The 10,997-nt window shown below is 39.9% G+C and overlaps 1 protein-coding gene and 1 long non-coding RNA gene across 20 annotated transcripts in view; one reads left to right on the top strand and one right to left on the bottom strand.

Moving 5' to 3' along the window:
• The window catches only part of git2 (GIT ArfGAP 2), a 93,584-nt gene that overhangs the window by 55,694 nt on the left and 26,893 nt on the right, over positions 1-10,997 (top strand). For 12 of the 19 annotated variants that reach the window (XR_004415743.1, XM_033043752.1, XM_033043757.1 and 9 more), the window contains 4 exons: positions 2,499-2,581; positions 5,759-5,947; positions 7,736-7,870; positions 9,935-9,998. Coding sequence is in view for 18 of the 19 variants with exons in the window: in XM_033043752.1 (XP_032899643.1) it covers positions 2,499-2,581; positions 5,759-5,947; positions 7,736-7,870; positions 9,935-9,998 (471 nt within the window). In the remaining variant the exon portion in view is untranslated. The remainder of the gene's footprint in view (positions 1-2,498; positions 2,582-5,758; positions 5,948-7,735; positions 7,871-9,934; positions 9,999-10,997) is intronic. The other 7 variants (XM_033043760.1, XM_033043762.1, XM_033043768.1 and 4 more) reach the window with 1 other exon arrangement.
• Positions 3,795-4,068, bottom strand: LOC116987600. The gene is made up of 2 exons (XR_004415744.1): positions 3,937-4,068; positions 3,795-3,901 (listed from the first exon to the last, which is right to left on the bottom strand). It is a non-coding gene; the product is annotated as an uncharacterized LOC116987600 (long non-coding RNA).

Raw genomic sequence — 10,997 nt, forward strand, 5'->3', positions numbered from 1 at the left:
TGTTGCACCCTTTCCCTCCTTTTCCCACTTCTCTTTTTGCTTCTGCATGTATAGTCCCTTCCACCGGAGTATCTACTGCATACCGAGTTGCATATTCCTGATTGTCTTTTCTATCTTTCACTTTTTATTTTTCAGTTTATTAATCCTGCTTGCTCCCAACCACGGGACACATGGCACACTTAACAATTAGCTCTACAGCCATCAAAGCTTGATCCTTTGCTACAGCACAGCTTCTGCATAGCTTTCTGTTCAAAACATACACATGCTGCTCTAATCATCAGCAGGCGAATCATTGCCCAGTGCTAGACTGAGCATTGTGGAGTAGGCATGTTTGCAGGTTCAATCTATGGATTAGCTGATTTCAGCCAGAATTCCCCGACGATTTTCTCTTCACTGGTCCCAGAGACAAGGATTCATGTCATATCGCCTGAGCACAATCGTTTTTTGAGTAACTCATTTAGCCGTGATACATGTGTAAGCCATGACAACGATCACTGACAAACCATCCAACCAAGCTGGACAGCCCCTGCCCAAAGTCCATACTTCAAACGTAGATTTAGCTGACAAACAATCCAAGAAGCAAAAACATTTATAAGCACCCAGTTTCCAGAATGCCTGAGGTTAACTAAATCATAGGCAAGAGAAAGACCTTTGGCAAAGTGTTTGTCAGCATGTCTCCGCTTGGGATTAGATTAAAACACACACATAGCCATCATGGGACCTTGGCTATAATGGTTTACTCTTGCACTGAATGACACACAAGGTGAATTGACATCAATTAATGGGCGAGAATAGTGCGTTTTAAAAATTGAGGAATAAATGTACATGCACTACTCAATTATTGAGGCATATATCTAGAACTAATGCAAGTTGTATAATGTTTAACATTTCTTTCTGAATCCCACAATCTAACATGGAAACCAGGCATGCTTTTCACTGGATTAAAATTAGAAGAATGCTCAGAGTTCTTTAAGTGCTTTTGTAGTCTGTGTGAATATGAATTGGGATCGCCATGTAATTTGGTTGCTATACCATGTTGAAAGCTTTCAGAAGTACGGCATTGACTTCAAAAGTTTGCTCCATCCCCTAAAAAATGCTTCCGTTGCAAATACATTTTCAGACTTTAATAGAGCTTTAAATGAAGTGTGACTGGTGCTGGCTAAACTGAGCTCCTGTAGAGCTCCCCGGTGGCATAGACCTGGAATAATGTCACAGTTTATTCACTAGAAATCTCATGATCCCATTACCAGCACTGAAGATGGGACATGATAAATTAGATGGATAACTATTTTTGGTGCTGGACTTAATGGGAGGAGACTGACTATACTTGATTTGGAATTGGGTATTGGGAACCATTTTAATAATCACTGAACTAATTGGCATCTTGCCTTTTATAAGATATAATCCGCCTAGACAAATAATTTTTCAGCACACCATCATTACACAAGTGATACCAGCCACCATGCAGCACAGTTTCATTAGCATCTTGCTTTGTGCATGGTCTGATTTATTGCCTATTGAAGCATGCACTCGCTTTTAAGATGACTGCTTTTGAAACAAAAAATAACTATTTTCTCCAAAGTCAGATATGTCTGATGTTATCTGAATAAAAAGCTGATTTGTGTTGAATGTGTTTCTTTGTCATGGTGCCAAATGAAAGCCAGCTAATATTGTGGAATTGCTTGACTTCCATATAAGACTTTGGTATTTACAAATGTTGAGAAACATGAATATAAGTTGCTAGCAGTCCAAATATTAATATCTACCATTAATTATTCATGCCCTTCAAAAAAATGTTTAAAGGTAGTTTTAATTCAGCTAAAATGAGAAAATCACTTCAATGTACTGAACACAGCTAATTTGTAAATATTTATTTTTAAATGTACCCTTGGTTAAAAGTGCGAGGGATCTCTAAATCTTGACAAATCACATTCATATAAATTTAGGATTACATTTTGAGACATGGTTAGACTTTGTTCTTAAAATTGATCCATTCCTCAAGGATAATGTCCAAACTAAGACTTTTTTGTATTTGATGACTGATTGTTTCGTAACGGGCTTGCACTGTGATAACTTGTGCTTTCCAACGTATATTCTTTATCCAAATTTGAGTTAAATATTCCACGCACTAAATATTGCCGTATTGATGTACGACAAGAGGTAGTCCATGGAGTGCAGTGGAAAAGCAAACTCCTTTATGTAGCATCATGTCCCTTCTCCCCCCACCTCAGTCTTTCCAATGTGACACTTTATAATTTATCTCAAAAGATGTAAATTCTGCTGCAAATTCTTGAAAAATAGATAAATTTCTGCATTTTATGCATTATTGCATTAGTTCAAACGTTTCATGATTTTAATTACTACCCAAATATTTTCTGCTACCGACTCTAGTTTGCATGCATTTTTTGGTTTCTGTTTGGGTCCGGGTTGTATTTCATCTAATAATTGTGAACATACTGTATTGTTTGCATCTTGGTGTTTGTTTTAATTTCTTTTAGGCATCAAAACTTGAGAAACAAAACAGCATGCCAGATAGTGACTACGATAATGCAGCAAATAACTTGGAACTGGATGAGACAGGGTATGGATTAAATTTACCAGAATAAGGCACACAGAAGATTCACATGGTTATTTATATAAAATAGTCAACTGCCAAGAAATAGTTTCCAAGCTAATCTTTACTGCTTTCAAATTCACCATAAGTAACATTTATTATCCCAGTAATAGCTCTGATCCCCAATTTCTTGCTGGCTGAGTGGGAACCATGCTCTTAGCTTGCAAAGTTATTATAGGAGTGATAGTATGAACTTCCTATGGTTACTACAATAAACCTGTGGTTAGACTAGTGAGGATTTACACTCTGCCATTTTTCATTTCCTTCCAATTTGTTTTAAAGATTGATTATGGATTAATAGTTTAAATAAAATATGCTGAATGCATATCCACAGGATGTTTGCAATGATAAAATGAGTGATGTTCTGGTGATGAGTGGGATGCACTGTAGAATGAGCTACGAATAGTCAAAGATTGGAAATGATAGGGGTCCTTCTTTAACTAACATACACATTACAATCAATAGTATGCTACTTGGCCCCTCAAACGTTCCCCGCCATTCAATAAATTATATTCTAATAGTGACCTCAACTCAGCAATCCCATTTAGCCTCAGTAGTTAATTTACTCTTACTCCTTCCAAGTATCTTGTCTATTTGCAGTATTATAGCATTCAGTATTATAGCACTTCTTCCGCTGATCAGTTCAAAAAATGTTCAATCCTCCAAAAGAGAATCTTTCCCTTCTTAAATGGGGAATTCTTTATTACAAAATAATAATCATTGGTTATCCCATAGGTGGGATTACCACTTGAAATCTCTTGTTTCAATTATTTTTCACTGAATTCTTCCGAATGCTAGCCTAGCCTGTGCAACCTTTCATCATCCATTCAGGACAAATCACCCATTCCAGATATCAACCTAATAAACATAGCACATTTAAAGTGAACACATCATTCAATTCCAGCCCCTTCCTCCACATCAACCATATAGCTATGGGAACTTGGATAGGCCCAAGCTATGCCAGAAATGCAGCCAAAACCACAGAGTTACTCCAGTACTTCTGTGTATTTGTTATAAGAAGGAGCATGGTTCATGGGGACAAAAAGCGCACAATGAAACCAAAAGAAACAGTCAAACCGAAAGGCTGAAAGGGGAAGGGAAGATGTCTCAAGATACACAACCTTGCAGTACATCTGTAACTGCCTGTTATTTTCCATTTCTAGCCTGCATTATACTTCACATAATCCCTTCCCTTTCTGCTTATCTTCTGTCTCCATGTCAGAGAGAATAATATTAAGAAACATCCATTACAAGGCATCTCAACAAAATTTCCCACCTCTCTGGTTCCTGTTTCCCCCCCCCCCCCCCCCCCCCCAGTTTACTTGCTCCAATGATTTCCACGCGTGCGCCTCCGAGATGTTTCCCTTCCTGAATTGTGACGTTGCCTACACTTCGTTGGTAACAAGAGTCTTGATTGGACCTTATTTATTCCCAGCACCTTTGGCTTCACCCCCTCTCCCAAACCAATAGAGAATAAAACTGCTCCGGTCCTTGCCTTGCATGCAATTAACCAATCATCCTTTGCAATTTCTGCCAGCTTTGACTAGATTCCACCACCAGAGACATCTTCTCTTATCCTTTAGCATTTCAGTTGAACTGTTTCTTTAGGATTCCATATTGTGCTATCAATGGCATGATGGCGCAATGGTAGAGTTGCTGCTTTACAACTCCAGAGACCTATGTTCGATCCTGACTATGGGTGCTGTCTGTAGGGATTTGGTACGTTCCCCCCCCCGTGACCCGCTTGGGTTTTCCCCGGGTGCTCTGGTTTCCTCCGACACTCCAAAGATGTACAAGTTTGTAGGTTAATTGGCTTCGGTAAAATTGTAAATTGTCCCTTGTGTGTATAAGATAGTGTGCGGGGATCGCTGGTCGGCGCGGACTTGGTGGGCCGAAGGGTCTGATTTTGCACTGTATCTCTAAAACTAAACCATTTATTTTGGATTCCACAGTGTGCTCTTTTGTCCCCATCAGCAATTCACCTTCCTATAGCATAAAGCGCAAAGTGCTGGTGTAACTCTGCGGGACTAGCTGAACCTCTGGAGAACATGGATAGGTGACATTTCGGATCTGGACGCTTCAGCACTTTCCCACACAACCTGTCCTTTTTAAACTCTTCCCTTTGCACCGTCCAGAGACCCAGACATGTCTTCTGGAATGGCAGGCGCTTGCACGTCCAACCTAGTGTACTGTATTCGATGTTCACATTGTGGACTCTAGTACATTGGAGAAGCCAAATGGGGATTGGTAACCACTTTGCGAAACACCTGCAGTCAATCTGCAGCGGTGGATCGAATCTCCCTTCTATCCGCCAGTTTAATTCTCTGACCAATCTGCCTCTAGCTGTCCACGCTGTTACAATGAAGTTTTATTTCCATCTTCCACCTAAACAGGCTGCAGCCTTCTGGACTCTATATCAATCCTACAGCTTCAGTTAACTTACTTTCTCTGTATCAGAACTGACATTTATTCTGTGGATCATCCATCTGTGATAATGATTTTTTAAAAATTTTTTTTGCATTAGCACAGTCCAGCCTGCTGGGCATTTCATACAGCTCTGCATTTCACAGCGTTCATGTTCCTCTTTTTGTACTCTTTCTCGAATTCCCCTAATTTTTTTTTTTGTCGTTTGCTTTTTTTTCCTTCCTCTCTCTCCCTCCAACTATTGACCTATTGACTGGATGATCTTTACAACTTGCTTCATTCTCTCAACAATTCCCACCCAACATTACCCCGCATTTAAAATTAACTTGATTTGTCTCTTTCTCAGTTCTAACGGAGGGTTTCTTGATGTGAAATGTTAAATGTTTCTCTCTCCACAGATGCTGTCCGACCTGAATGGTCTCAGTATTTTCTATTTCAGAACTCCAACATTTGCGGATTTTAATTTGCGCTTGCATCCATCCTCAAGGAGACCAGTACTCTACACAGTACTCTAGCTGTGGTCTCACCAACACTCTGTATAACGGAAGCATAACCTGCTTTTATATGCTATTTCCCCTGGCAGTTAGCAATAACATTAGCAATCAGATTTCCTAATTATTGGCTTTGCCTTTGTTCTAGACTTTGTTGAACTTTGAGCACTAGAGATACAATTCTCACTTAAAATATTGACCTGTTTTCTTTCTTTCTGCCCAATACAAGCTCTTGCCGAAAGGGTAAGCCTAAGAGCATAGGACGGCACGGGGAGAACCCTATTCTGGAAGCAGATGACCCAGATGTGGAACCAGACTCCACGCTCCCCAGTACGGAGGATGTCATTCGGAAAACCGAGCAAATCACAAAAAATATTCAGGAGCTGTTGCGTGCTGCACAAGAAAACAAGCATGAGAGGTGAAATATTTACTGTTGGGTTTTTTGACTGATGTAATCAACTACTCCAGGAGTTATAAGGTGATGAAGATGTGGGGCAGGTTGTCATTAATGCTCTTGTGGTAGCTCCCTGCAGTTCATCTTAATGTCAAAACAGAGGATGGACAAATTATCCTCCATGTGGGCGATGGGTGATATTGGGGTATTGTGTAATAGTGGTGGCACAGCTGATAGTGCTGCAGCCTCACAGCTCCAGAGACCCTGGTTCGATCGTGACCTCGGGTACTATCTGTAAGTTTGCACGTTCTTGCATATCATTGTAAAAAATGAAAATTATTTTGATTGTGTGCACTCAGTTTCAGCTGTAATTTCCCATTTTACAATGTTATTTAAAAAGATCTCACCTCATTTTCCTCGTCCAATACGGTCTATGGTGGCAATTCTTTTGTATCTCCCATTTTTTTTCCCCACCCATTTCAGTGAAGCTTCATCCAACATTGGCAACCAACCAACTTTTTTCATCCTAAGCGTGCTCTTCTACTTTGCAATCTCTGTGGGTGCTCCTGACCTTTCATCTTTTATTTTTTAAATCTTTTTTTTTTTTAACTTTGAAACCTAGATTCCAATTTGATTACGGAAGGGAAATTAAACTGATATATATGTAATTGCAGCAGACTTCTTTGATATCTGTTTGCTACTCTTTGCCGCTCTCCGAAAGGGTGGTGTCTTTAAACATACAATTAGTTCACAGAGCAGTCTTGAAAGTGGGAATTGTTGGGAAATTTGGCCACTTGTGCCAACTCTGCTTACTGTTGAACTAATAAGAAAATGAATTTCTTATTCTTGAGGATTAAACCTGGGATTTCCTTGGACTCTAAGTTAATATAACTCTAATATCCAGTGAACGTCCAATTCCTGCGAGCTTATTTTCTTTTTTGCAAAAAAGGATAGCAGCAGGAGGAACTCAGCATGTCAGGCAGCATCTGTGGAGGAAGATGGATGTAACGTCAAGACCCTTCATCTCAACTGGGGACTTTTTTTTAACTACGATTTCACAATCTGCAGTCTCTTGTGCCTTCATTTTCTTTTCTTTTATGAATCCAGCAATTAATTTGTGGTTTTCTGAATAATGCTCCACTAGGGATTAATGCAAAACAGATAAGCATGCAAATTGGAGATATTCCTGATCTAATTGGATTATTTCAATACCAGGCGATGGTAATGCAGTAAATCAAAGAATATTGACAATAATATCAAAGATGATGGCTTGGTAGAGTTCCTTAAGTCTGTAGTCTGCAGGAATTTGTATTGACACTGGCTTGAATCATTAAATCCAACTGTCCATGTTGGTCCATTTTTAGAACATTACCCTTGCAAACCTCAATAGTAACAACCAAATACTTTTTAAAATTCATCCCTACCAGGCAATCTAACTGGAATCATTTCAGAAAGTGTGTGGTTACATGCACTCACTGGTGAGTCTTGTGTCTTTGCAGTGTTGTCTTAACTTCCGCAAGAAGTCCACTCCTCCACAGTCATTAGATATTAAATTTGTTTTGACTTTAAATAAACAAACCAATTGTGCGATGCACGTATATCGGAATTGTTGTTCTCGTCAGCTATTTGCTGTAACCCATGCTGTTTTTATTTTGTCTTTTTTAAATTTTGATTTGATTTTCGCTTTGCAATCTGAATTCATTTGTGCAATCTCTTCTTTCTCTTCTTCCTCTCCCCTCCTCTCTCTCTCTTTCCCTCCCCTCCCGCCCGCCCCCATTTTTGCTTCCGACCCCTGCCTTCCCTACGTTCCAGCCGGCAGATTGAACGTGAGAGCCTGCGCAAGTTGAGGCACAGCCTTGGCTGTTTCAGTACGTTGGTTCTGCGGGCCGACAAATCTTCCCTTCAGCCTCTGACCCTGCAGCAGCAGCGGCCTGACCCTGCCACCTGGTACTCTGACCTCTGTCTCTGCCTCCCAGGCACTCCACCTTTTCTCTTCTTCCCTGCATGATTGTCACTGTGGTTTGTTAAAAGTATCAACCTTTGTGGAAAGAATTGATCTAGTACTAAAAAAAACTATTGCATAATAATATATCTCAATTCCACTTATGTAATCTGAATTGCTGTATGTTAAAAATTGTGGTGGATGTATGCTTTATAATGCCTGCCAGGGTGTCCCTTTTTGCCTCCACTTTGGTCTGGTTTGCTTCATAAATGCAGTAACTAATTTTCATGTAAGCAAAACAATTGCATATCTCTGGTGTGTGCACGCTGAACTGATTTAACCTGAAATGAATGTCTGTGCTTTATGCCAGAAAATAGCCAAGGGATTATTCTTAACTATATCTAATGCCCTCGTATGGAAGATGCCTATGTGCGAGTATGCAACGAGGACAGGATTAGAGCAAAACACAAACTGCTGGAGGAACTCAGCAGGTTAGGCAGCATCTGGTGAGGGAATGGACAGGCAATGTTTTGGGTTGAGACCCTTCTTCAAACTCTGGACAGGGTTAGACTCAGTTCTGATATTTGTGCCTACTGCCACCCACTGTAAAAGTATCAATGCCAACTCTAAGCTACAGTAATTCTGGTATATTGCTCTCTTCTAAAGAGTAGGAAAGGCCATTTTAAATCTAACATAAAATGGTTACCGTCACTTCATACAAATGCAACTTATTTTAAATCCTTACGGATTTCTTAAAGGACGTACCAAACATTGCAACCCCCAGGGTGAATGAACTGTTCATAAACCTCACAGGAAAAGTGGAAGTTTGCTTCCAAGACCCTCCATGATGTGACTGTCATTAACCAGGCTGTTCAAGTGAAATTAGCCCAAGACCTGGCTCCACTGGAAATTGCCTTGTATTATCCTTTAGTCTGCCTGCCAGTTTACAGCAGTTGTATAAAGGTTCCCTGCCCAGCTATATGACCTGGCACACATGAATATCTAAACTTAGAAGTGATGAAAAGTTTGTATTTATAAGATCACAATCCAGTGCAAATATTAAACAAATGCTTGAACATTTGTTGCTAGAACAATAACTGTAAATTGACACTGATCTGCAAAATATTTATCCTGAATTTAAGTGATCAATGGGCTGAGGTCACAGTGAAAGTGTTCTGTTCTTGAAACACCTCAAAACCTCTGGTTCCCAACGTTACCAGTTCTTACTTGTAAGGAACATTTAGCAACATATTAAAAATTATTAAAATTGAAGTACATATTAAAAGATAACAGAAATGCTTAAAGTCTAAAATTGTATTCATATGCAATGTTCTTTTTTTTTTTTGCTTCCAATTCCACAACTATTGAAACTTGCTGGGAAATTTCCGCAATGTGGGCTCTGAGGCGTAACTAACTAGAATCCAGCAGTGTAGCAAACTGACAGATTTGGTGCTCCAAACCTCTCAGTAAATATAGAGATTAGTCTGGCAGGGCATGCACGGAAATCATGAGCTTCCAGCTGTTTAAATTGCTCGACAATGACAATTCTATTCAGAGCTGCGGTACCATCCGGCTTGATATAAAGCACTGAGCCGGAATGATCACACCTCTGGTCCAAATGGACATGTTGGGTAGATACATCACGGAGCTCTTCTCCACATTTAAATCATTGTTCCCTTAGTTTAAATATACAAGTGGTTTTAGAATTTATGAACCAAGGAGACAACAAGACAACAATGTAAAAGAACAGACGTTTCTTAACTTTACACCCATATAATTCACTCAATCTAGATTAGTTAGTACAGATTTTTAACACTAGTTGAATTCTGTTACTTTGGCTTTGTGGACTTGCTTGACAGGTCCCAGAGGTCAAATTCAACACCCTTCTGTGAAGTTTCATTGATATTGCATGCCCATCTCAGTCACAGGATTAATTTTCCTAACAACCATTTTAGTGGAGACTTGCTTGAGTATTAACTTTAACTCAAATCTTGTGCTGGTGTTTGAATTGAATGACTAATGGTTTATTTTCCTCCCTCTCACCCGCCCCTTCTGTTGCACCCAATTAGCTTTATGCCCTGCTCAGAAAGGATACATGTTGCTGTAGCTGAGATGGCAGCTCTTTTCCCAAAGGTGAGCCCATTTTCAAATACAGGTAATGTGAAGTTTGTTTAAAATGCTAAAACCATACACTTCTTCACTTTTCTTCCATCCTCTAAACTTTAGAGCCTAAAGCCAAACTATTGAAAATAACTATTGCAGAAATGCAAGCTTTGCAATAACACATCTAGTAATGGATATGCTGAACCAAGGCCACATTTTGTACCAAAAAACATTGGTGTCTCACCAAGCCAAACAGGCTTTGTAATACAGAGAAAGTGCAGATAAAAAAAGTGCAAGACCTCACGGCTAGGTAGATTGAGAGATCAGAAATCCATCTTTAGCACATTAGAAATGTCTCCAAATCTGAGGAAGGACATTATTGCCATAGAGGGAGTGCAGAGAAGGTTCACCAGACTGATTCCTGGGATGTCAGGACTTTTATATGAAGAAAGACTGGATAGACTCGGCTTATACTCGCTAGAATTTAGGAGATTGAGGGGGGATCTTATAGAAACTTACAAAATTCTTAAGGGGTTGGACAGGCTAGATGCAGGAAGATTGTTGCCGATGTTGGGGAGGTCCAGGACAAGGGGTGATAGCTTAAGGATAAGGGGAAATCCTTTAAGACCGAGATGAGAAAAACATTTTTCACACAGAGTGGTGATCTCTGGAACTCTGCCACAGAGGGTAGTTGAGGCCAGTTCATTGGCTATATTTAAGATGGAGTTAGATGTGGCCCTTGTGGCTAAAGGGATCAGGAGGTATGGAGAGAAGGCAGGTACGGGATACTGAGTTGGATGATCAGCCATGATCATATTGAATGGCGGTGCAGGCTCGAAGGGCCGAATGGCCTACTGCTGCACCTATTTTCTATGTATCTAGAGGTCAGTTCAAGAGTCTGAAGACAGCAGGGGAAAAGCTGTCCTTGAATCTGGTGCAAAAAGTTTTTTTAAGGACTGATATTACTGTAAGATTAATCCAAGTAGATGCTTGGTGGATACTGCAGACTCTGGACCCAAAGCTCTGAAT

This window comes from Amblyraja radiata, chromosome 25 (genome assembly GCF_010909765.2).
Source record: "Amblyraja radiata isolate CabotCenter1 chromosome 25, sAmbRad1.1.pri, whole genome shotgun sequence".
Taxonomy (NCBI): Eukaryota; Metazoa; Chordata; class Chondrichthyes; order Rajiformes; family Rajidae; genus Amblyraja; species Amblyraja radiata.